At 38.5% G+C, this 23,579-nt stretch overlaps 1 protein-coding gene across 1 annotated transcript; it reads left to right on the top strand.

The window, feature by feature from the left end:
- Positions 1-1,442: 1,442 nt before the first annotated feature.
- Positions 1,443-22,720, top strand: trpa1b (transient receptor potential cation channel, subfamily A, member 1b). Its single transcript, XM_044339937.1, has 29 exons — positions 1,443-1,602; positions 3,149-3,273; positions 3,512-3,676; positions 4,206-4,368; positions 4,591-4,766; positions 5,894-6,001; positions 6,210-6,318; positions 6,935-7,080; positions 7,812-7,948; positions 11,364-11,412; positions 12,619-12,718; positions 12,810-12,910; positions 13,439-13,614; positions 14,786-14,950; positions 15,154-15,268; positions 15,483-15,649; positions 16,061-16,151; positions 16,299-16,358; positions 16,459-16,551; positions 17,265-17,335; positions 17,510-17,666; positions 19,356-19,445; positions 19,836-20,005; positions 20,098-20,227; positions 20,484-20,666; positions 20,789-20,857; positions 21,081-21,182; positions 21,315-21,433; positions 22,283-22,720. The coding sequence occupies exons 3-29, from the start codon at positions 3,581-3,583 to the stop codon at positions 22,494-22,496; spliced, it is 3,357 nt and encodes a 1,118-aa protein (XP_044195872.1). The 5' UTR covers positions 1,443-1,602; positions 3,149-3,273; positions 3,512-3,580; the 3' UTR covers positions 22,497-22,720.
- Positions 22,721-23,579: the final 859 nt, after the last annotated feature.

Here is a 23,579-nt window from a genome sequence, read left to right as displayed (position 1 = left end):
AATAAATCAAGTGAGAAGTAGGGTAATTTTCTCATAGACTTCCATACTATCGAACTTCTTTTTGCAACCAGTGCAGTTGCCCCTTGCTGGCCATTAGGAAAAATGCAGGTTTAAGGCATGAAAGTGCATGCAATACATTTTTTTTAAGTTTTGCAAACTTTCTAAAGCCCCACCAGGGTCTCTGTACTTAAGCACAGCTGTGTTTTGAGCTCAGTGCTAACGTCAGCATGCTAATGTGCTCACAATGACAATGCTAACATGCTGATTTTTAGCAGGTTTGGTGTTTAAAATGTTTATCATCTTAGCTCAGTGTGTTAACATACAAATATTTGCTAATCAGCACTAAGTACAAAGTATAGCTGAGGCTGATGGGAATTAGTTTTGCAGGCATTTGGTCATAATGCAAAGATGGATGTAAGTCAGGGGATCACCAAAGTTATTAGAATTCACTCCAAGGGGCACATGAATGTCTGCACCAAGTTTCATGGCAATCTGTCCAAGAGACATTTCAATAAAAACCACCGTGGTGGAGGACCAAAGTCTGTAGGCTTCATCCTCTGGAGACCATAACTCTCTGTTCAAATTTTCATTGAAATCCATCCATTAGTTTTAGAACTTTAGAGAAATTTCAGTATGGAACAAAGTGGTGGACCGACCAACCAACAGACCAGCACTGCCATTCCCTAGAGCTGCCCCTATAATGGTATAAAGTGTTCAAAATGACCCTTTTCTCCTGTTCTTCTTTTTGCAGTGAGTTGGTTTCATATTATTAATTTACATTTTTAACAAAATTAGAAATTCAGCCTTGGCAGCAAAAATATACATTTTCTGTGGTAAAAGACCAGTTTACAATTCTCAGATGATACTTATTCCCTTGATGATAAAGCTGGTAGAAATGCTCCTATAATCCTTAGTTAATGATATACTTTATCTGATAATCCTGCTTGATAAAGATTCCCTGTGGAATATTTCCTTAATCCCACCATCAACAAGGAGGTCTTAAAGGTTGCCTTCAATCTATCTTGTCAAAAGTCACTTGCTTTATGAGAAAAGGCAGCTGAGTAGGCATTATCCCAAACACGGGTGGTATAGGAAATAGCTTTAACTGTGCAGTTTGATAAATGGTATACAGTATGTTCATGTGCAGCTGGGTGGTCAAGTTTCTTGAAAATGTCAGGGGGGCCCTGCCTTTCAAATACTAACAATAATGCAGGCAAACTTGAACGAATGCTCAGGTTCCTCAGGTCCTGTGGTGGAACAAAAGTTTCAAGTCTGTAAATAGGCACAAAATGAAAAAAAGAGAGTTGGTTAAAAAGTAAAAATCACATTTCCTCATAAAATCAGTATCAGTCATACAGGCACTTTAAAACTTATCATGAGTAACTGGAGATATCATGTTTGCTGCTTAAAGTATTACAACATGGGCATAGCCTTCTCTTTGAAAAGATGATGAGAGTAAATTGGTCACAAGGGGCAGCATCTTGCATTACAGTGGGAGAGAGACAAGGAAGTGGCTTGCCCCCACACTATTTAAAGCCCTTTTCGCACTGGTGAGGAGAACATCAAGATTGCTCAGCTCAACACAACCTTCATACAAATACAGTAAGTGCATCATATCTTCAACTTTGTCTTTTATTTTTTAATGCTACTGCTTATTTATCTATGAGACAATGAGGGTAAATGAAAATATTATTAACAATTACAGATGTTGTCATATGTTTTGCACTGTGAAAAGTATGTTTCAATTTCAAGTTGTGGGTGGCTTTTCACTTAAAATGTCAAAAAGTATTCAGTGTAGTTTGATAAAGATCAGTTATTGTTCAGAGGGTGAGTTATGTTCAACAAGTGTCATCAAATAATACAATCTGTTCAGCTTTACATCACACAATATTAACACAATCTAGCCATTTTAAATCTGATTTTAGTGTTTTAGTACTTTTGTAGCCAATGATCTATCCTTAATTAAGAATACATCTATTATTAAACATGCACTGGTCATTGTATTTATTCTTAATATGTTATTTTATATTTTTATTAAATTATATGAGCAAAAGTTTACGTGTAACCCGTGCATGCAGGGATGTCATTGTTAAGTAAAATTATATCTACCCCTTTTATTTCTGCTGTTTGGGAGATGTGTTTAACAATGCCCATTAGTGCCACTTCCTGTACACATGGCCTCTGCAAACAGATATGTGGCAGGCTCAATTTCAAAACCCAATGACACTAATTTACTGCCGGTGATGACACACAGTGGGTCATTATCAAATTTGATTTGAAGAAAACGAAGCCACATTGACTGGTTTAACTGTAAAATTAAATTCTTTCTTAACTACAGAGAAGGTAGAGTAAGGTATATTCACTGTGAGGACTAATATAAATTGCATTGTGGTCAAGACTTGAGTTGATCAAAGTATGAGTAGTATTATATCGATGGTTTGTAATGGATTCTCTCAGGTGGAAGTGTTTTCCAGTATCTTATTACAAACATGGGCAACCTACATTATACTGCATTTCTGGGTCCTCTTTGGAAGAAATACTATCAAAAATAATTTTACACCTGTTACAAAATTGGTGCGAACAAGGTAAACCCTTGTCCCCTGAAGCAAACATTGTATGTTGTAGTGAGAGCTACACTTTTACGATATGATTCTTACTGGCTAGAACAATCCATTATTAATCTGCAGAGCTTCCTGAAGAATAGTGAATCAATCAATAAATCAATTGCCATGGTGACCACAGCCCACAAAGGTTAATTATTGATCTCTCATCTGGAGGGAGTCACTCTGCTCACCTTAAAGAAGCCAGTAGAGAATGTTCATTCATGTGCACTGACCCACACAATATAATCTTGCACAAACTTGTCACTTGCTGTGCAGAAACGTACCATAAATCAAATGAGTGATAGAAACAAAATATAATTTTCATAAAATAACTCTAAACTTGGTTGCTGTTTTGACCTGAAAACAACTCCGATCAGTCACAGTACACACCAAAGGAACTCTACTGCATAAGGTCGAGGGGATTTCCAATGAGAATTCTCCATAGTAATTTGCTCACCAAATGCCATTTGTTGTTTGGCCTTTTGATGTGACTGAGGGCCTCATACAATACAATTACAAGCTCTTTTTCAATCTTGCTCACCCAGGATCACCCAAGGACACCTGGGACAGACTCAAACAAGCTGCCCCCCAGCTGTGAAGAACATAATTGCTTTCTTCAAGACAAGGGCTCCAACCACCAAACACTCTGTGGATCTGAATGCCCTTCCGGGTAAAGACAAAGTCATCTGTGCCCATATCCCCCCATGGCGAGAGAAGCCTATGGCTTAAGGCGTTATCTGCCCTCTCAGTCACATAACACTCTCTGTTCTTCTTACTTGTAAAGCAGGCTGTACATACTCAGTAGTATGACTTGATTGAAACTATGGTGGATTTGTTTTCTATTTTAGTATTTAGTTGTTGCATGCATAAGGACATGTTCATCTCTGTGTATATGTGGTTATGTTTAGACACGTGTCATTGCCATAACCCTTCATGCGAGCACGGAGGGCTCGTCTTCACCGAGTTACTATTGAGTGATGAACTTCAGCAGGGAGGTGGCCCGACAGACCAGTTGTTATACATATGTGATAGAAGATGAGGATCCAGCCCTGGCAAATCTAAATATATTTGAGGTGAGCAACTGTCATCAAGCTGTGTGGACATTTAAAAAAAGAAAAGAAATAAAACGTATTTTATAAAGCAAATGGCCATTTATTAAATCACAAAGGTCTACAATAAAGTATTTTAAAAGAGGATTTATTTCCTCTACAAGTATTCATAATATGAGGAGTGTTTATGTAACACCCCATCAGTAATCCCAACCCTGTGTAACCTTAAAGAAAGCCACTGTGAAGAGCTGAGTAGATGCCTGAATATGCCAGAGACCTGATAACAACTCTAGCATTGTATAATAATGTTATGTGAGTTGCAGTATTTCATTCAAATTGAAATTTTGATTATTATAGCCAGTGGTCTGAAGAACTGACAAACAGATGTTCTTCAACTATTGAAAAAGAAACATCAAGCAAGGTAGCTATTAATGACTATTAGTGTTAAAAAGCATTAAGACAAATGGAAAAGTACATACAGATAACATCAGGCTCGGCTATTATCCTCACTCTCACTGTATTATATTATTTTATTATTTATATTATTTATTAGTTGTCTGAGAAGGGTGACCTGGCTCTCCTGGAGAACTTGGTGAGGAAGAGCCCAGAGGTCCTGAAAGAGAGAGATGAATGTGGAGCCAGTCCCCTTCATCACGCTGCCGCAGGGGGCCACGTCACCCTCATCCAATCCATCACCACTGTCATAGACTCAAAGGGTAAGCATGCCTCAGCCATCGATCATAAGATGCACTCCAGCACAGGTAAAATATGTGTACTGTAAATCACTGTAAGTCTGTCTTTAAATTACTGTATGGAACAGTATGTTGATATTTATGCACTGAATCTGGTACATATAAGAGTTGCTTGTATCTACATGCATCTTTATGTATTTGTGTATGTGTGTGTCTCTCTGCATGTGCTCTTGTATTCCCTCCTAGAGCTGAACAGCTGTGATGAGCAGGGCAATGTGCCCCTACACTGGGCAGTGGAGAGGAACAAGGCGGAGAGCTGCACGGCTCTTTTGGACCTGGGGGCCGACCCCAATGTCCTCAACATGGCCCTCTTGTCCCCTCTGCATCTGGCGGTCAGCCATGGACACAACAACCTGGTGGAGGTGAGGAAGCTGAAATAGCAATTTATATGAAATGTGTTTGCTGTTCTGTTCTTGTGTTTTCTTAGAAAAACAAGGTCATTGTAGCAGCAAAGTAATGTTTAAGTGCAAATGGCTTTCGCTACTCTTGTCAATACTTTAAACATATTCAAACATATAAGTACACGTATACAACTTAATGCATACAGTAGTAGTAATAGTTTTGTCAATGCTGATTCCATGGTAAAGTATATGTTACAGCTAATATTTCTAAATCTTTTAGAATGGCATCATTCTTTTTATTTTAGTGGAGCAAATTTACATGTGATATTGCTACTGTACTATTATGGACTACTAAGTCATTTTATCTAACCAAGCTTTGATCACTCTGATTTATGGGAGCTTTTTTTTTATGTCAGATTACATCAATGAATCATAACGTCTATTGATTAAAACCCTAACTCTTCAAACAACAAATTACATCATCAAATAATGTAAAATCCAACCATAAATATCCATAACTAATAATGTAAAGCCATAACTAATAATGAAAGGCCAAACATCAACTAACAACATTGTAATTAAGGAAAAGCCAACCATCATAAATAGAAAGGTCAAACAATGAAGAATCTCCCATCAAACAATGAATAGAGCGGTAGAATTGTCATTAAATCAGAAAAGACAGAGTCCAAAAAAGAAACTCCACACAAATTAAATATCCTTCATTATTTGTTTTGGATATTAATTATTAGATGGTTGCATTTTACATTTATTTGTTCATAATTAGATGTGATGATTCATTGCTGTAATCTGACATTAAAAAAAATCTTCCATACTGATTGAATGCCAACAGGAAATACAATGTAGTTTCCACATTTATTTTTTACCTCAAATCTACTTTATGGAAAGATGATAAGCTTAATAACTTTTACACAAACTGGAGCATCCACTGCTGTTCTAAAGTCGTGTTTACGTACTGACAAAACCTGACTCAACTATTTACTTGGAAAGACCTTGTCCTGTCATCCCTGTAGCATTTGGCTGTTGTTCATAGACTCACACAGCTGCAGTATGGTGAAGGATGTCAGTGTATAAGTAGGTGAGTTGAGGACACTGAAGACTGTAAAGTATTTATCTCTTCCCCCCTGCAGCTCCTGCTGTCCTACAATGCTACAGACTGTAACCTGCCTGGAGACCTTGGGAACAACCCAGTGATGCTGGCCTGCTCCATCAATAACTATGAGGCTCTCAGCACACTGGTATATAGAAGAGTGATGCATTCATACTCATGTATTCATTCAGTTGTACTGTCTACCTGCACCGGCTCGTAAAAGATAACTACTCATCTGTACAGAACAGATTATGTAGCTGTGCTTTATACTGATGGCCAGCTCACTGCAGCTTTGTCTCTGACAAAGAATTCTCTCTGTTTGTCTTTCTCTCCATCCATTCTCCTCTCTGTCAAAGATAAAGCATGGAGCACACCTTTGCCAACAGAACAAACTCGGCCATTATGCTGTGCATGCAGCTGCTTTCGCAGGTGCAAAAACAGCCATGGAAGTGATCCTGAAGGCCGGTACGACAAAAGGAATGATCTAACATCAAAAATTGAAATTGCTGACGATAGTAAAAAAAAGTTTAAACAAGGCCAAACAGCCTATTAAACTGATGGATAACAAACAAGTTCACCTCAGTCAGGTAGTAGCTGCTAGCAGACTTTTGAAGCCCCCAGAGACATTTTGTAGAAAAATACTCAAGCTGTCTTGTACAGAGGCCAACAGATTGTCACTGTGTTTATCCACCCTGGGAGGTCTGCTGGTAAATCCAGTGTTGTTGTGGAAAAGTTTAGTCAGAGCACAAAATATTATGATAATTTTGTGGTTGCTCAGCAAGGCTATTAATCAGCATTCACATTTTCTGTTATTTGAGGGTTTACACAGACAGCCCACCATGAATGAAAACAGTTTACTTATTACTTCTTTCCAATAAAACAGTAAAAACCAAGAATCTCAGTGTAGAGGGAGGAGGGTGTCTGATTAAGACCCTGCAGTTGAAATTACCATGAAAGATTGGCAGAAGTTAAAAAATAAGCTTATACCAATAGGCATGAATAAAGAAACCTTTTTTTATAATCCTGATGTAAATTTAGAATATTACTCACAATTAAGAAACTGTTTATTCTCTGCTGACAGGAGAAGAGCTCGGCCACTCAGCTGAAGCTCACATCAACTATCTCGACAAGTCCATGAGCAGTCCCCTCCATCTGGCTGTACGTGGTGGAAACATTGAAGCCATCCGTCTCTGTATTGCCACTGGGGCAAAGGTTGACCAACAACAGGTAACAGTTCACTCTATGTTGGTATTGCACTAGCACTCTGCACTTTCGATAAAATATTTGGTTGTCAAAGCTCCAATGTTTGTTCTACCATTCTACATAAACACATTAACACCTGGAAGATGCAGATTACAAGCATCACTATTCATCTTCTGTCTGGCCTTTGTCAGATTTGCATTGTTTTTTTAATTTAGATCTCATTTGCCTACACCTGTAAAGCATTTCCCTGGCAAAGGGTTTCAGTCTTTGTACTGTTAAAGCACGTCCGTCTTATCACGCCCATCTGGGAGTGATCGTTATGTCTAGCCCTGGGCTAGTGGCCAGAGCTACAGCAGGAATAGTGAGTACAGTAATAGCCTCGGTTGGCTAAATTGATACAAATTACCCCCACTTACATTGTGGAGCTGAGTGGAGCGATCACTGGCCTCCTCCTGCCAGTCCTGGTTATCTCATTAAAGGCTTGTGTTACAGCCCCCAGTGCTCAGCCAGCGAGTCTGGGAGATACTTTGCTAATGTTACACTGGGGAAGTGTACAATATGTATGTGTGTGTGTAAATGAGTATATGTGAGAGCCGGTGTGTATACTTATTCCTGTGTGTGTATGTTTGTTCTGCTCTGTCAAGCTCAGTATGTCACAGTGTCTGTTTAGAATCATTTTTGAAGAGCCTGTGAATATTCATTATATTTATTCATTATTCATTGCTCATAATATATCCATGTTTGTTGCTGTCCAGAATGACAGATCCACACCACTTCATTTGGCTTGCACCCAGGGTGCTACTGAGGTAGTCAAACTGATGCTCTCCTCCTATGACCGAGTGGAAGACATCATCAACCTAACCGATGGGGCGTGTCAGACCCCTCTACACAGGTGGGCTTCCCCTATCCCTCCACCCACATAGTTCACTGATCATAAGCAGTAAATGAAAAATTGCCGATTATTGTGCTTCCATTAATTGTATGTGTTGATGATGCCAATGGATGTGGCTGTGGAGGCTCTTTGTTGATTTCTACTGCATTTCAAAAATGGTAAGATGCAAATTTAGCTCCATAATGTTTTTTCTTCAGCCATCTGCCCATTGGACAACTGATACCACACCTTTTCATGATGTTCTTCTACTGGTCTGTGTAGCTGAGCTTTGTTGTTATTTGTTGTCTGCCAGTCCCTTCCCATTTAGGACTTAAATAAATCATATGACATTTGGGAGATATGCTCATTTGCTTTCATACCAAGATTTAGATGAGAAGACTGATACCACTCGGATGTCTGTCCCCTAATATATGGCCAGTATCCAAACAGCGTAGTTTAGCATAAAGACTGAAAAATGGGGAAACAGCTAGCCTGGCTCTGTCAAAGGTAAAGTTAAATAGCTTTAGAAGTACTGGCACTTCTAAAGCTATTTAACTAAACACTTATCTTGTTTGTTTAAAATGTACAAAAATCTATGTGTAAAAATCACAGGTTCTGGTGTGGGACTATTTCTTAGCTGGATGCAGTGACTTCCTGGAGTCAGAAACTTCAGAAAGTGGCACATAACCTTCACAAAACTACAGAAGTAATTTTTGCACTTCTTATGGCAGATTCTTTTTACATTCGGACAAGGCCGGTCTAGCTGTTTCTCTAAGCAGAGCTAACTGGCTGCTGGTGGTGAACTGATATGAAAATGGTACATATATTCTCAATTAACTCTTGGGAATGAACAGAATAAGAATATTTCCTAAAAATGGCAAACTGTTGCATTAACTCCACAACATCAAATACAATTGCCTAACCCACTGAACATGGTGTTTGGCTGGCACTAATTCTACAGTATGCTGGTGGTGTCGATATTATACCTGAAATGTGAGTGGTATACTTTCCAGGTCTGTGCACCATCATAGCAGTTTGGCCATATACTGTACTGGCTTGGTACCACTGCCATATAGACATTTGTAGATTGCTATCATATAACCTGATTGTTTGTCCTGGAGTCTGGATGTTGTCAAGGAAGATGGTTCAGTCTTAAACCTTGGGATGTGTCCCATTTGTGGTGGAGCTGTGTGCCCAAGGACTGCTAAGCAATTAGCCCTATGATGTAGATGGAACCCGATTCTTGCTTTGATTGAATTCTTTTTGGGCTCCCTCACACTGGCATTTACAGTGCTGCTTGAAAGTTTGTGAACCCTTTAGAATTTGCTTTATTTCTGCATAAATATGACCCAAAACATGATCAGGTTTCCATGCAAGTCCTAAAACTAGATTAAGAGACATCAGTTAAACAAATGAGACAAAAACTTTACACTTGTTCGATTATTTATTGAGGGAAATGATCCAATGTTACATATTTGTGTGTGGCAAAAGTATGTGAACCTCTAGGATTTATCAATTCATTTGAAGGGGAAATTAGAGTTGGGTGTTTCAGTCAATGGAACGATAATCAGGTGTGAGTCTGGGAGGCCCTGCCTTATTTAAAGAAGAGAAATCTAGGTCTTCACTATCAAAGTCTGAGCTTCACAACACAGGTTTGTGGAGGTGTGTCATGGCTCAAACAAAGGAGATGTCTGAAGACCTTAGAAGAAGAGTTGCTGATACTCACCAGACTGGAAAGGGTTACAAAACCATTTCTAAAGAGTTTGGACTCCACCAGTCGACTGTCAGGCAGATTGTGTACAAATGGAAGATATCCAACACCATTGTTTCCCTCCCCAGGAGTGGTCAAACATCAAAGATCACGCCAAGAGCAAGGTGTGTAATAGTCCAGGAGGGCACAAGGGACCCCACGGTAACATCTAGGAAACTAAAGTCCTCTCTTGCAGTGGCTACAGTCAATGTTCATGAGTCCACCACCAGGAGGACATTGAACATCAATGGTGTGCATGGCAGAGTTGCAAGAAGAAAGCCACTTCTCTCCAACAAGAACATTGGTGCTATCTACAGTTTTCTCAAGACCATGTGGATAAGCCAAAAAGTGATTGGAAAAATGTTCTGTGGATGGATGAGACCAAAATCGAACATTTCGGCTTGAATGAGAAGCGTTATGTTTGGCGATGAGCAAACACTGCATTCCAGTAAGAACCTTATCCTGTCTGTGAAACATGGTGGTGGCAGTACCATGGTTTGTGACTGCTTTACTGCCTCTGGACAGCTTTCAATCATCGATGGAGGTATGAATTCTGACTTGTACCAGCAATTCTACAAGAAAATGTCAAGGTATCTGTCTGTGAAATGAAGTTCAACAGAAAGTGGGTCATACAGCTAGACAACAACCCTAAACACGCAAGTCGTTCTATCAAAGAATGGTTAAAGCAGAAGAAAGTTAATGTTTTGGAATGGCTGAGTCAAAGTCCTGACCTTAATCTGATAGAAATGCTGTGGAAGGACCTGATGTGGGCAGTAAAATTCCTCCAAGCCAATGTGCAGGACTGATAAACAGTTGCCGCAAACGTTTGGTTGAGGTTATTGCTGCAAAAGAGGGTCACACCACTTACTGAAAGCAAGGGTTCACATACTTTTGCCTCACGCAAATATGTAAGATTGGATAATTTTCCTCAATAAATTAATGAATAAATTTAATGTTTCTGTCTCCTTTGTTTAATTGTGTTCCCTTTATCTAGTTTTAGGACTGAAAAACTGATCACGTTTTAGGTCATTATGCAGAAATAGAGAAAATTCTAGAGGGTTCACAAACTTTCAAGCAGCACTATATATAGATCCTTGTGGAGTATGCAACCCTCTTAACACTCATATTAACACCTGGAAGCAAAAATCCTTACATTTACATTTTTTCTTACCCTGTTATCATTGTTTTAAATTGCTAGGCCTTATAGCGATTAAAACAAGTCATAGTAGTATTCATAAAAGGCATTATGATTAAGTTGTTGCTATTTTTTCCTGTTGGAACTGCCCTAATGCAACACTAAACTCACTAATTAATAGCTGGTATGATAACCTATGACCTCTAAGAGGGCCATGCTGGCTTCTTTCAACAGACATAGCATCATCTGTGGTTAGGAGATTTCTGGATTATCAAGTCTTTCAAGGCTATCATTCAGTCATGGAAATCATCTTTCATCCATTAAAGTCTTTCTCTTTATGTCACTAAAATACCAGGAATTAGTAGCCATTACAATCCAAGAGATAAAACATGTAACCATGAAGGGAAATCTGGCTGTTATATCATGCTCTGACAACACAGAATTGGAAATAATCGCCCTTTTCAACATCTGTCAGTATTAAAATAAAAGCTTGACTCACGAAGTGAGTGTGTTGTGTGTCTGGTTTACAACAACTGTGTTTACTTTTCCAGGGCTACAATATTTGACCACATGGAGCTGGCAGAGTACCTAATTTCTTTGGTAAATAAGGCACACATGCACAAACAAACATGAACATTCATTACCTCGCAGCTGCTATGCGCAGCGCATTCCCAGCTCCAGTATCATGTTATTCATTTCTTGCCTTAAGTGCATGGCATGGGATCAGGAAAGGTAAAACTGTATGTTTTTCTGTTGTTAATACTGAAATTGTCAAAATTTGTCAAATAATCTGTTCTGAGGACTTTCTTATAAATGTCATATTATGGTGGCCACAACTGCATGGATTTCATTTAGTGATTGGATCATTCTGTCACTTTACTATTGCGACCATGAGACAATATTTGCAATTTCAAACACACACTTTTTAGTTTACTACATGTTAAAAGGTGCTACCAAATGCTTGTTGACCACCTGTCACCATCTGTTGCACGTTAGAGACCATTTACTGTGTTGCTAGGTAAAAGCTTGGGTCCAAGTTCGTCTCCTGACTCAGTTAGCAAACACTGCAACAGGAAATAAACCTTTAAACACTAAGCGTGTTTATCTTTGAAACCATAAAACAGTACACTGAGAGTGACATCACCTGGCACTAAGGACCAACTAGTAGCAGAGGATAAATTCAGTATCTGGCTTTGCCACTAGATTCATAGATATTTGTGATGGTTTATGGTTTTGATATGTCATAATAACTGTCACCAGCAGTTATTCTGTGTTAATGACATTCTATTTGTGGCATTTGTCAAAATCAGAGCCATTTTTTTTATTTACTCATTTATTTGTGTTGCTTCTGGCCACTTTCCCCATCTCTGGTGTCAAATTTACTTAACTGAACAGAATTATATTCATGTCCATTTTTAGACACACTTATTGGCACCATTTCCTACAATCCCACCAAATATTTTTTTGATTTATTTATCTAATGCCCATTACATTTTATCAATGAATCAGTGCTTTTCTTACACTACACATCTCACATTCTTCAGAACAGTATAGTTTTTGTATTTGTATATGTTTTGTATAGTTTTACAGTAAGACACCTTCCCATTTGCCACAGAACAGTGCATAATTCTCTATGCAAATTGTGGATGTGGAAAAAAATGTGAAAGGCAGGGTAGAATTTAATATAGACCATGCTAATTTTCCCATGACGGTCTCATTTGTTTCAGATAATTACAGCAATGTGTGGTGAAATTAATGCGGTAATTAATGAGGCAATGCTAAGGTTGAAGTGCATTCTCTCCTCAGGGTGCGGACCTAAACAGCATTGATTGTAAGGGGAACTCTCCCTTGCTGCTGGCTACAAGCTGTGGAGCATGGAGTACTGTGGCTCTGCTTCTGTCAAAAGGTAAGCTACATAGCCAGCTAAGCTCATATAATTTGTAAGGTGCCTGATAAATCAGGTTGTGCACATTCATGCATACATTTATGTCTTTTAGGGGCAAATGTAAATATAAAAGATGGATTTGGTTGCAACTTCCTTCATCTGGCCATTCAGCAGCCTAAGGGTTTGAAAAATCTCCCAGAAGATGCACTGCAGGTAATCCATGTAGCCTGTTTGTAGTTTATCAAATGCACTCTATCCTCCTTAGACAAAGATGTCATGAAGAGATTGGAACCTACTCTAATTACTATACTGTTTTTGAACAATTTGTCTTGGGCCTGCTGTAGCTGCATGCATTCAAGGCCAGTGGATAAAGTTCATTACACTCTCACTAAGCCAGCTGATAGTCCTTTGAAACACAATAGGCTACCTAAGGGCACAATGATGTCAAAGCATTCAATATGAGCCACAAAGGAAGGCTGATACACTTAATAGTTGTTGTAGACAGAGCATGAATGATATCTCCCTGAGTCTGTGTGCAAATTATTACAGTACATTATTATTTATATAATCTGTGTGTGTGTGTGGGTGTGCACGTGTATGTATGTGTTTAACTGTAGCCCTGGATGGAAGTTATATAATTTGTGCCATTTTTTTTTGCTTGTGTGCTTTGTTTAATACACATATTAGTGTACATTGTTATGTATATATAAATAAATGTGTTTATAATGGGTCTAATTTCAGAATAGCAGTGTGAAGGCGTTGCTGAGCTGTGAGGATAATGAGGGCTGCACCCCGCTCCACTACGCTTGTAGACTGGGTATCCATGACTCAGTGAAGAACATGCTGGGCCTCTCGGGGCAGGTCGGCCTTGCATGCAAGTCAAAGGACAAGAAGTCTGCCCTGCACTTTGCTGCTCAGTGAGTTAGATTGGTCCCTGAGGGCATGATTTTCCATACCATTGAACTAAACAATGCTGATTTGACTTGATTTTCACTCAAAGTTGTTTAACCTTGGCAAGTTTGATCAAACAAGTGCAACGTAATGTCACTGCTGTTGACATTGACCAGTGTAATTTTGCACTATACTAAAATAATGTCTTAGTTTTGATCTTTTAATATATTAAATAAGGTTACGCTAGCCAAAAGAGTTTTCAGGTAAAGGTGGTGCCAGCTCAATGGGCAGCTTAAGATCACATCCCTGACACTATTCTTCCAGTTACTTTGTAACAAGCTATGTGTATTGATCAATGATTCCACAAGAGTATAAAACATTAATGAAGAATGGCTCTTCAAAAGACTTTGACTTACAACCTTCCTAAAGCCAAGGCTTTTATCTCTCTAATTGAACAACAGTGGTCAAATGAAAAATGTGACTGCATTTAAAAACGTTGTCTCACTGTTCAGTTGTTTAATCCTGTGATCAATTTATGTACTCAAAAGCTTTTTGAAGATGAACTGCTGTGACACACCCATTTTACAATGACCCAAAGGACTTGTCAAAAGGATAGAATTCAATTAGCAAGGTACTGGAGAAATGTTACTAATAGTGTGAAATGAGTGGACTTTCAACATTATTGTTATTGATTTTTTCTATTATGCACACCCATTTCATTAGAGCTAGAGGGCAAATGAAAGCCACCCTATGATATCATACCTTACATCTTTTAGACGCCTCATTCCCTTTCCTCACCTATCCCACTGCACTGAGAAGAAGGGCTGCCGACCTTCTTTAAAAGGCTTAGAGATACAGAAAGAGCATAGCGCAAGCTAATATGTCACTTCTCAGTATGACTTCTCCCAGCTTGCGGCACTGTGAATCATGCTTGAAAACACTCTTTACCTGTGAGCTGCAGGGTGACACAGGACACTGGACACTGGACTTAGTGTTGGAAGGCCAAGGTTTAAGCCCTGTATCAGAAATATTTAATGTCTTTGAGCAAGATACTAAATCCCTGGTACTGTGCTGTAACTCCCTCTGACCTCCGACCCCCCGTGCTATGGGCAATGTACAAAAAGCTTTTCCATTTTAGAGATCAACAGATCATTGTTGAGATCAAAGTGTTTTCAACTACATGTTCTTTTCTTTCAGGTACGGGCGCATCAATACATGTCACAGATTATTGGAGACCATCACAGACTCTCGCTTGCTAAATGAAGGTGATGAGCGGGGTCTGACACCACTTCATTTGGCTTCAACAGGCGGGCACACCAAGGTGGTACAGCTGTTGCTTCGTAAAGGAGCGCTCTTTCACAGGTAAACGCAAACACATGTGCACAGACGGAATAACATGTACATGCACAAACATAAAAAGTACATATATACACAAAAACATGTAGTACTGTACTATACTATCCTCTATGTACTGTTAAGCTACACTTGCAAAATCTGCAGTACTGGCCATCTGTTTACAGTTCTTATACATGTGACTTTATGAGAAGTGTTTGGCATGTCTACAGTGATTACAAGGGCTGGACGTGTCTGCACCATGCTGCATCTGAGGGATACACACAAACTATGGACATTCTCCTGTCAGCCAATCTAAAGTTACTGGATAAAACTGACGAGGATGGGGTATGAATAACTGTTATTTCAAAAAGTTTAACATTATCCAAATTCATAATTCATTTATGCATTTTTGTGTGGTGACAAGTGTGAGAAAAAAATGACAGTATATGTAAGTTGTTTTCCAAATATTCCCACACTACCAGTAGCATTGAATAATACAGACGTTGTTGTTCTGTGATAAATACTAAGCACTGTCTCCTACGGTTTATTGCCACACCAGAACACTGCACTCCACATTGCAGCAAGATCGGGGCATGTGGCTGCAGTCAGGCTCATGCTGGCTCGCGGGGCAGAGCTCATCTTAAACAAGAATGACACATCGTTCCTCCATGAAGCTCTGCAAAATGGGAGAAAAGATGTAGTCAATGCTGTAATTGACAGTGACAGGTATGTTATGAATGCAAATGTCTGTTCTGTAGAGAACAATAAAAGTGAGTAGTTCAGCCTAAAACAACTTTTATACTGCAGGTTTTTTTATATGCTGCATTCGTTAATGTGAGACTGCCAATCAAACAGTGGAGTCAACATAGTCACTGATTCTGGGCTTTGTGTTCAAGTCATCAATCATGTCAGCTCATGCGTCTGTATTGATCCAGCATTCAAAGCCTCTCCCTCTTTGTAGATGATTTATGCCTCCATACCATCTTCTAAATTATGGAAGTATTGGCATGTGGTGCTGGTACCAGTTTCTTTTTTGATACTCCCACTGGGGGGCACTAAAGTCCCCATTTTTAAATTCTACTCATATTTTAGTGGTTTTAAGATTTGTGATTTCCATTTGTGTTTTACTTCTTCCAGATGTGCAGAGGCTTTGATACTGTTCATACCTGGCTCTAGCCAACGATGTCCAATACTTGACATGATTGAGGTCCTGCCTGAGACCTACAAGGTTTGCCAAGGGAAATGAAGAAAAAAAACATGCTTCACATAAATCTGTGTGCACAGTAGTCATCGTAACTCATCTCTTTACACAGTTTTGCCTTAGATACACTTTTTTAGGTTCTCTCTCACTGTCTTTTTCTACTCTCGTCAATAGCACCTGTTGGACCGCTGTGTGAGGGAATCTGACGATGATTATAACAGTCCTGATTACCATGTAATTAAGCTACAAGCTGCACCATCAAAACATCAAACCAATCTATATTATATAATATCTGCCAGGTAAAACAAATTAAACAATTCTTTATGTGGTGTAGATTGAATATGATTTCAAATGGCTCCAAGCTCCCCTTGCGCTGCAGAAGGCGACGGACAAGACCTTAAGATGTCAGCCACTAGCTGCACTCAACGTAAGCTTTTTTTTTTCTTCTCAAAAATAATTTTGGTGCAGTAGAATGCAAATAATGTACTCCCCCTGTGATGATATGGCTCTATAGGCTTAAGTGCTCACCTTCATCCATCCATCCATATATTGCAGCTACATACCTATCCATGAGGAACAGTGGCAACACTATTCTCCATCCAATTTTCTGCACTGACAGTGACAGTTACAACACCATAGCCAAGTTTTGTGGCTTTGTCATAAGACTTCCCCAGATTTTACTCTGCCCTCTACCTGCCCTGATTAGAAGCCTTGTTCACTGAGCATGCTGCCGCTGGTTCCTACTGTAGGAAAAAACTTTGTAGAGACGAGAGTGAGTAATAATTCTAGCAGAAGTCCAAAAGTGCTCATCCACATGTACATTTCTGAGCTATTTTTGAGGTGCAATTTGCAATCTTCTGCCATAGTCATCCACCCAGCAAACACCACTTCTTTTACAGTAAGACATAATGACATTGTATTGTTCAATATATTACAAAAACACAATCTCCTCTTTCACCAAATGTTCACAAAACATTTCATGACTTCATGTTTTTTCCCACTGACATCATCTTATACATTGTGCCCGTGGAGATCAATAAGATGCATGTACTTGTAAATCTTAGCAGCCAGGCTGTTCTTTCTTGCTTGCAGAAAATGTGCCATTAACAGCAGGCTACATATCTGTTACTCTTTCTACAGGCGATGGTGCAGTACAACCGCATTGAGCTCCTCAACCACCCGGTCTGCAAAAAGTACCTGGAAATGAAGTGGTGTGTATTTAGTGTGATTTTCTTATTTGTGACATTTTGTGACTTCTGACCAGATTTCAAGAGGATTGATTTGCTCTATTCCACAGTGGATATCAATACATTATTTATAACAAATGTCAGTCTTTTAATGTTATTCCTGATCTAATTGTCTCCTTCTTTCTCTATAATCCACAGGGTTGCTTACGGGAGCACGGCTCATGTGCTTAACATGTTTTTTTACCTGTTAGGCCTGCTGCCCCTAACTCACCTGATAGTGACTCTCAGGCCTTCCATAAACACCACTGACACAAGTGAGCACAGTATCAATATGGTGCCCACTTCTTTCATAAAGGTACATATGACATTGTATTAAAGAGGTTTCTGGCTCTGTTTAAAGTATAGGGTCACAATTTCATAAGTCTGTTTTAAAATAATAGTCAGAGGCCCAAATGATCATTGAAACAGGTTTTACTTGCTATAATCATTCCCTCTGTTCATTAGAAGATACCCCTCAAATGTGTTTACAATGAAAGCGATGGGGGACAAAATCCACTTTCCTCGATTTGAGCAAAACTATATTAAACCTTAATTCTACCAACTGGGGTACCTGCAGACCTCAGAGGTATACTTTTTGTCATATCTCACAGGTGCTTTATTCTATCATTCAATTTTTTCATAACTTTGGCAAACAATTTGTTCCTAATAACTTCATATCATTGTCTTCTATTTCTGTTTTAATTAATGCTTTTTACAAATACCAATGTATTTGGGCCATGGGGGACCCCAGTCAAAAGCACCCAATTACGCCTATGCATTTTTAATAAATGGAACTATTTATTGAGTTCATATTTGCCATGGGCCCCAATTTAAAGTATCACACACTATCGGGGTGTGTGTGTTTGGGGGAGGGGGGGGGGGCACTCTGTCAGTTATTTTGAAGGCTTTATGGAAAGATTGTACTTTGGATGAAAGCTGCAATTTGTATTAAAGAAAAATATATATTTTCATTTTAAACAATATGCAAATTAACTGTAACTTTCCTAAAATAATAATAATCTATTTTGTTCAGATGACATTAATTACCTAACCAATAATGTTTTGAGAGGAAACAAGTTAACATTTTGCTATGATGGTTGGTTCTTACAGTAGTTTATTCTTGGGTCCCCAGGGGCCCCAGTCGGTTGTCCTAGTATGTTGGTAGGGTGAGGGTTAAAAGTTTACCTGAAATGAATATGAGCTACATTCAGCTGTCTGAGTTAGTTAAATAAGGTTTATATCTTCCACAGTTACAATCTTTATAGTAAAAAATTCCCTCTTTGTTCCTGACAGACAGTATTTTCCTGTTCAGCTGCAGTGGAAGGTCAAAATGAGAGAATTTGGCACTAAAAAGATAATAACTTCAAAAGATATTGACTCGATTTGACTAATTTGGACTTGTGAAGCCTTATATTGCTTCAAATAAACATTTAATACGTTTTTGCACAGAAGGAGGGCTGTGGATTTTACCCCCCGTCATTTACATTGTAAGTGCATTATGAAGGGATCTTTTAATGGCCAGTATGAACAGAAGGAATGATTACAGCAAGAAAAACAGTTTCAGTGTTTATTTGGGCGCCTGACTATTATTTTAGGACAGACTTGAAAAAATGTGAACCTATCCTTTAATCATATGAAAGATCAAAATGAGTGTGCCTGCACAGATTTTGTGTATACATAAATTTTTCACTGTGACCTTGTGAGTCAGAGGAAATCTTTGAAAAGTGTATTTAATTTATTTTAATTACTTCAGTCAATATAATCAACATAATTATTTCCAAGGTCCTTGCTCAATGTTATACCTTACTCATTTTTGCTATGAGCTATCTTGTATTTGAAACATTCACTGGCATGAAGGTTAGAATGGCTATTATCTTGTTCAGTGTTTCTTGAGGAAAAAAAATGCAGATTACATTTAAGGTTCACCATAATATATATTTGTGATTACTGTGTGATACAATCTTCCAAGATAAAGCACATTTCGATATTGCTCTTCATTTCACAGCAAAGTCTGTTCTTGTCCTGGTGTATGATGATGGTCTTGGTCGTAAACATCTATTCGATAGCAAAGGAAGTGGTGCAGATATCACAACAGGTACTGTGCTGTTACGCAAGTGTCATTACCTCACATAGAGCATGTGCACATAAATCTGCTCAGCACCAGGTCTTTGTGGACACACTAGCAATCAGGTGTGATGGACTAGCACCCTCTGATTTAGATTTGCTGGATCACTGAGTGACCACAGTCAGAATGTCACCTCCACACTTAAGCCATTTTTTATTATAGCTATAGCTCCCGCATCACATCACATGTTCAGTAATATGCTGTTAAAGTGTTGTTGTGCGTGACTGCTAAAGTGAAGTACTGTTACCTTTGAGTGAGAACACATCAGAAATTTGAAATATTATCAAAAAGCTACAAGATTGTTGGTTTGTCTAATTATTTCATATTTTTGCTGATTTTCCTTTTCTTGTCACTTGAAAGCGTTGGAATTACTTCAGGGATTATTCCAACCATTGTGACTGGCTTTCAGCCATCTTCTCCCTTCTGTTCATCATTCCTGTCATGCTCAATGCAGAGGGTTCATTACACTGGCAAGCAGGGGCAATGGCAGTTTTAAACTCCTGGGTGGGATTTCTCCTTTATCTCCAGCGGTACTGTTCACTCTAACTGATGATCCATTTCAACATAATGTCTTTTTCATAGTGCTAAGACCACTGACTTGTATGATCTCTTGTTTCTCCAGGTTTGAGGGGGTTGGCATATATGTTGTGATGTTTGGGGAGATCATGAAGACACTGGTCCGTATTGTAATGCTGTTCTTTTACCTGATGTTAGCGTACAGTTTGGCGTTCCACGCTCTGATGCTCAACCAGGTAGGAGAAGAAAGCTCAAGAAGACAAAATGCTGCATAAGATCACTTACTGATTCTATTCATTGACACCACTGAAACCACTGACATTGAAAATGTTCATTAAGGGTTAAAAATTACACTTTAGGGCATTTGGATATCAAGATTAGGCCTCTGTATGTTATATTGTGATATATTGTTTTGTACTTGTTTTACCAACCTATGGTCATTCAGTGATGATTAATAAAATTACATTGGCGCTCTTCTTTTTGTACCATCAGAAAGAGTTTGACAGCGTGCCGCTCTCAGTGATGCAAACCTTTGTGATGATGGTGGGAGAACTGAACTACCAGAATAACTTCCTGGATGCTTTTCTGAAAAATGAGCTTCCTTTTGGTCCTCTGACTTACTTCATTTTTGTGACCTTTGTTCTGCTCATGCCAATACTGCTAGTGAACCTGATGGTAAGCATGTCCTGTCGCTCTTATCAAGTCCATTTTCATTTACTTCTCACATAAAAGCAACTAGTTTATATTTTTAGAGTTGCTGGACAAATAATGCAGATAGTTATTTGCTTATGTTGCAGATTGGTTTAGCAGTTGGAGATATTGCTGAAGTACAGAGGAATGCTGCCCTAAAAAGAATAGCCATGCAGGTATGTATGGAATTGGCTCATTAGTGTCTAAAACATTTTTTTAAACATACTGTATGCTGCAAACAGAGAAGACATCACATCTTTTATCCTGCTTGCTCTGTGTTTGCTCAGTGTGCTGTGTACAACTAGAACATGCAACCTTTATGTTTAACAAAGCTTGTCAGTAGCAGATTCCTATCCAAAGTGTCCCGGCTGACTTAAAATCTGGAATTTTTGACTCCAGATTGATCTCCATACTGCCCTGGAAGATAAGCTGCCTTATTGGTTTATGAAACGAGTTGACAAACCCTCCATCACCATTCACCCAAATCGCAAGTGCTCCAGGGTATGTTCTTACTTGCAAGTGGAAAAAGTGGTGATGCTAAAAACAGATGATGAACAGTATACTGATTTATTTTTGTGACACATGCCATTTAAATAATTTCCCTCTCTTAATCCTGACCGCTTTGGATTGTAGCACTTCATAAGGCAATTAATCTCAGGCGAAGAGGATACAAATGAAGTCTGGAGTCATGTGCAGGCCAAGTCACAGAGCTCTACTGTGATAGAGAATGAGCTCAAAAAGCAGAAGTCCAGGTAAAACATGCAATAGTGGTGGAACTAATCAAGTATTGTATTCAAGTACAAATTGTACTTTATTCGAGTATTTCCATTTGATGAGTATAATTCTGTTCCCCTTAGAATCAGAGGCAAATATACTTTTTACTCCACTACATTTATCTGCCAGCCATAGTTGCTCCTTACCTTTTTTGTGAGATTTTACATACAAAACATATGATCAGCTTATAAAATATGATACTTTTGTATAAATTAAACTACTCAACAGTATGTAAATGAGTAAACAAATATTACCACCTTCACCAGGTACAACATCAAATTGCTGTTTACACATTAATGCCTCAAAAATAATAATCCAATAACATAGTATATATCATAATACAATATGGTGTACTTTTAAGCAAATTTTGGTAATTTTTTTGTACTTTTACTAAAGTAAAATTTTACTTGCTGGACTTTTACTTGTAACTGAGTATTTAATTTTACTTGAGTTAAAGATCTGGGTACTTGTTCCACCACTCACTGGAACCGTAACAGACTGCAGGCATACCAGTGAGATAGTGGACAATAAATAGTGGGGAGCTATCGCTCCAAGTACAGTGGGTATGCAGCAACTAGTGGCATAGTGGGAAAGAAGTAAGAAGCATTTTACCAATATAGTTTTTGATGCATGAGCAGCCCCTAGTGGATATAAAGAAATAAAGACTGTGATCGGGTCACAGAAGGATGTCAGCCACTATATTCCTTTCTATAATAAGCACATGGAATCACTCAGAAGTATATCCTTAAGATGCCTGACTTTCACTCTATACAAAATTAAAAAGAAGTCTGTCACTGAGCCACATGAACTGCTGTTCTCTTCTGAAGGATGAAAGAAATGTCAAGCATGCTGGAGAAGCAGCACAACCTCCTGAAGCTCATCATCCAGAAGATGGAGATCACCTCGGAGGCAGACGAGTGCGACGGCCCTGTGAACATCAGAGGCAGCATGTGGCCAAGCTTGAGTCAGACTAAACCAAGAGGACGCACTGTGTCTCGGTGGGTTCCACTGATGAAGGCCATTGAGTCCAAAAAAAACTGAAGAAGATTAAACGAACACATATGCAATTTTGAAAAGTGACTACATTATAAAAGTCTAGTTACAGTATAATGGCATAATTATATTGCTACTTCACATTATTCATTATATCAAGATTGAGCCTCTGACTCTCAGATGGAAAAAACTTAACTGTACTCACTATCTATGTATATTGAAGTAATCCATTTAATTAAGTGCAATTAATTGACTTTTAACTATTAACTATTGTGTGGTTTTTGAATTTTAACAATTAAATGTGGAATAGTGAATACTGTTGCACACTGAATTTAACATTTCTTTAGTAACATTCTTCAGTAACATTTCTTGTCTAATATAGCACTTTTAAGTTACACCAATGACCCCACTGATAAACCAGTGGTCAAGTCATTCTGTGTTGTGTATGCAGTCTTGCCATACTTCTATCACTCACACAGTTGCTGTTTCTTGTAATGTGCCCTAATGTGCAATACAGCATGTGCTCTTTATCTTTCAAACATGATGTTTTGTCTCTTCTTTTGTCTCACTTTGTCATTACATGTGTCTTTCAACTTTGAAATACCCGAAAATGAGGAAATACGTTTTTCAGTTTGTTTTTCAAATTTCAGTTTGTTTGTTAAGACACACAAGACAGTGAGACACTGAGAGGATTTACAGCTGCAATAAATTAAGAGCTGAGATGAAATTCCCCATGTGTGGATGAGTTAGTGGGCATGTCAATTTCATTAAAAACTGAGTCAAACCTCAGTATATATGGAATATACAGTATGTGCATGCAGCAATTCCACAGAGACCCTTTTTCTAATGGATTTGATGCGTTTAAGTTTGTTTAACTTTGTCTCAAAAGCATGGAGAAGAAGGCAAAATTGAGTATTTGATTAGACTTTTCTTTCATTTCTCCAGTAGTTTGGACTTTAATAGACTTTATCAGTAACCTATGAATTTTGTTGTAGACATGAAGGCCTGAAATTCAGATTTTGTAAGTTATATGAACTGGTATCATTAGTCTTTTGGGTTTTTTGGTCCGGTATTGTTTGTATGTGCTACATATTGGATCTGGATCCGGTTTATAGTAATTGTGGTGCCTTG

This window comes from Thunnus albacares, chromosome 21, assembly GCF_914725855.1.
Source record: "Thunnus albacares chromosome 21, fThuAlb1.1, whole genome shotgun sequence".
Classification (NCBI taxonomy): Eukaryota; Metazoa; Chordata; class Actinopteri; order Scombriformes; family Scombridae; genus Thunnus; species Thunnus albacares.
Note: the sequence above shows the minus strand (reverse complement) of the source record. Positions and strands in the feature narration are given on the sequence as shown.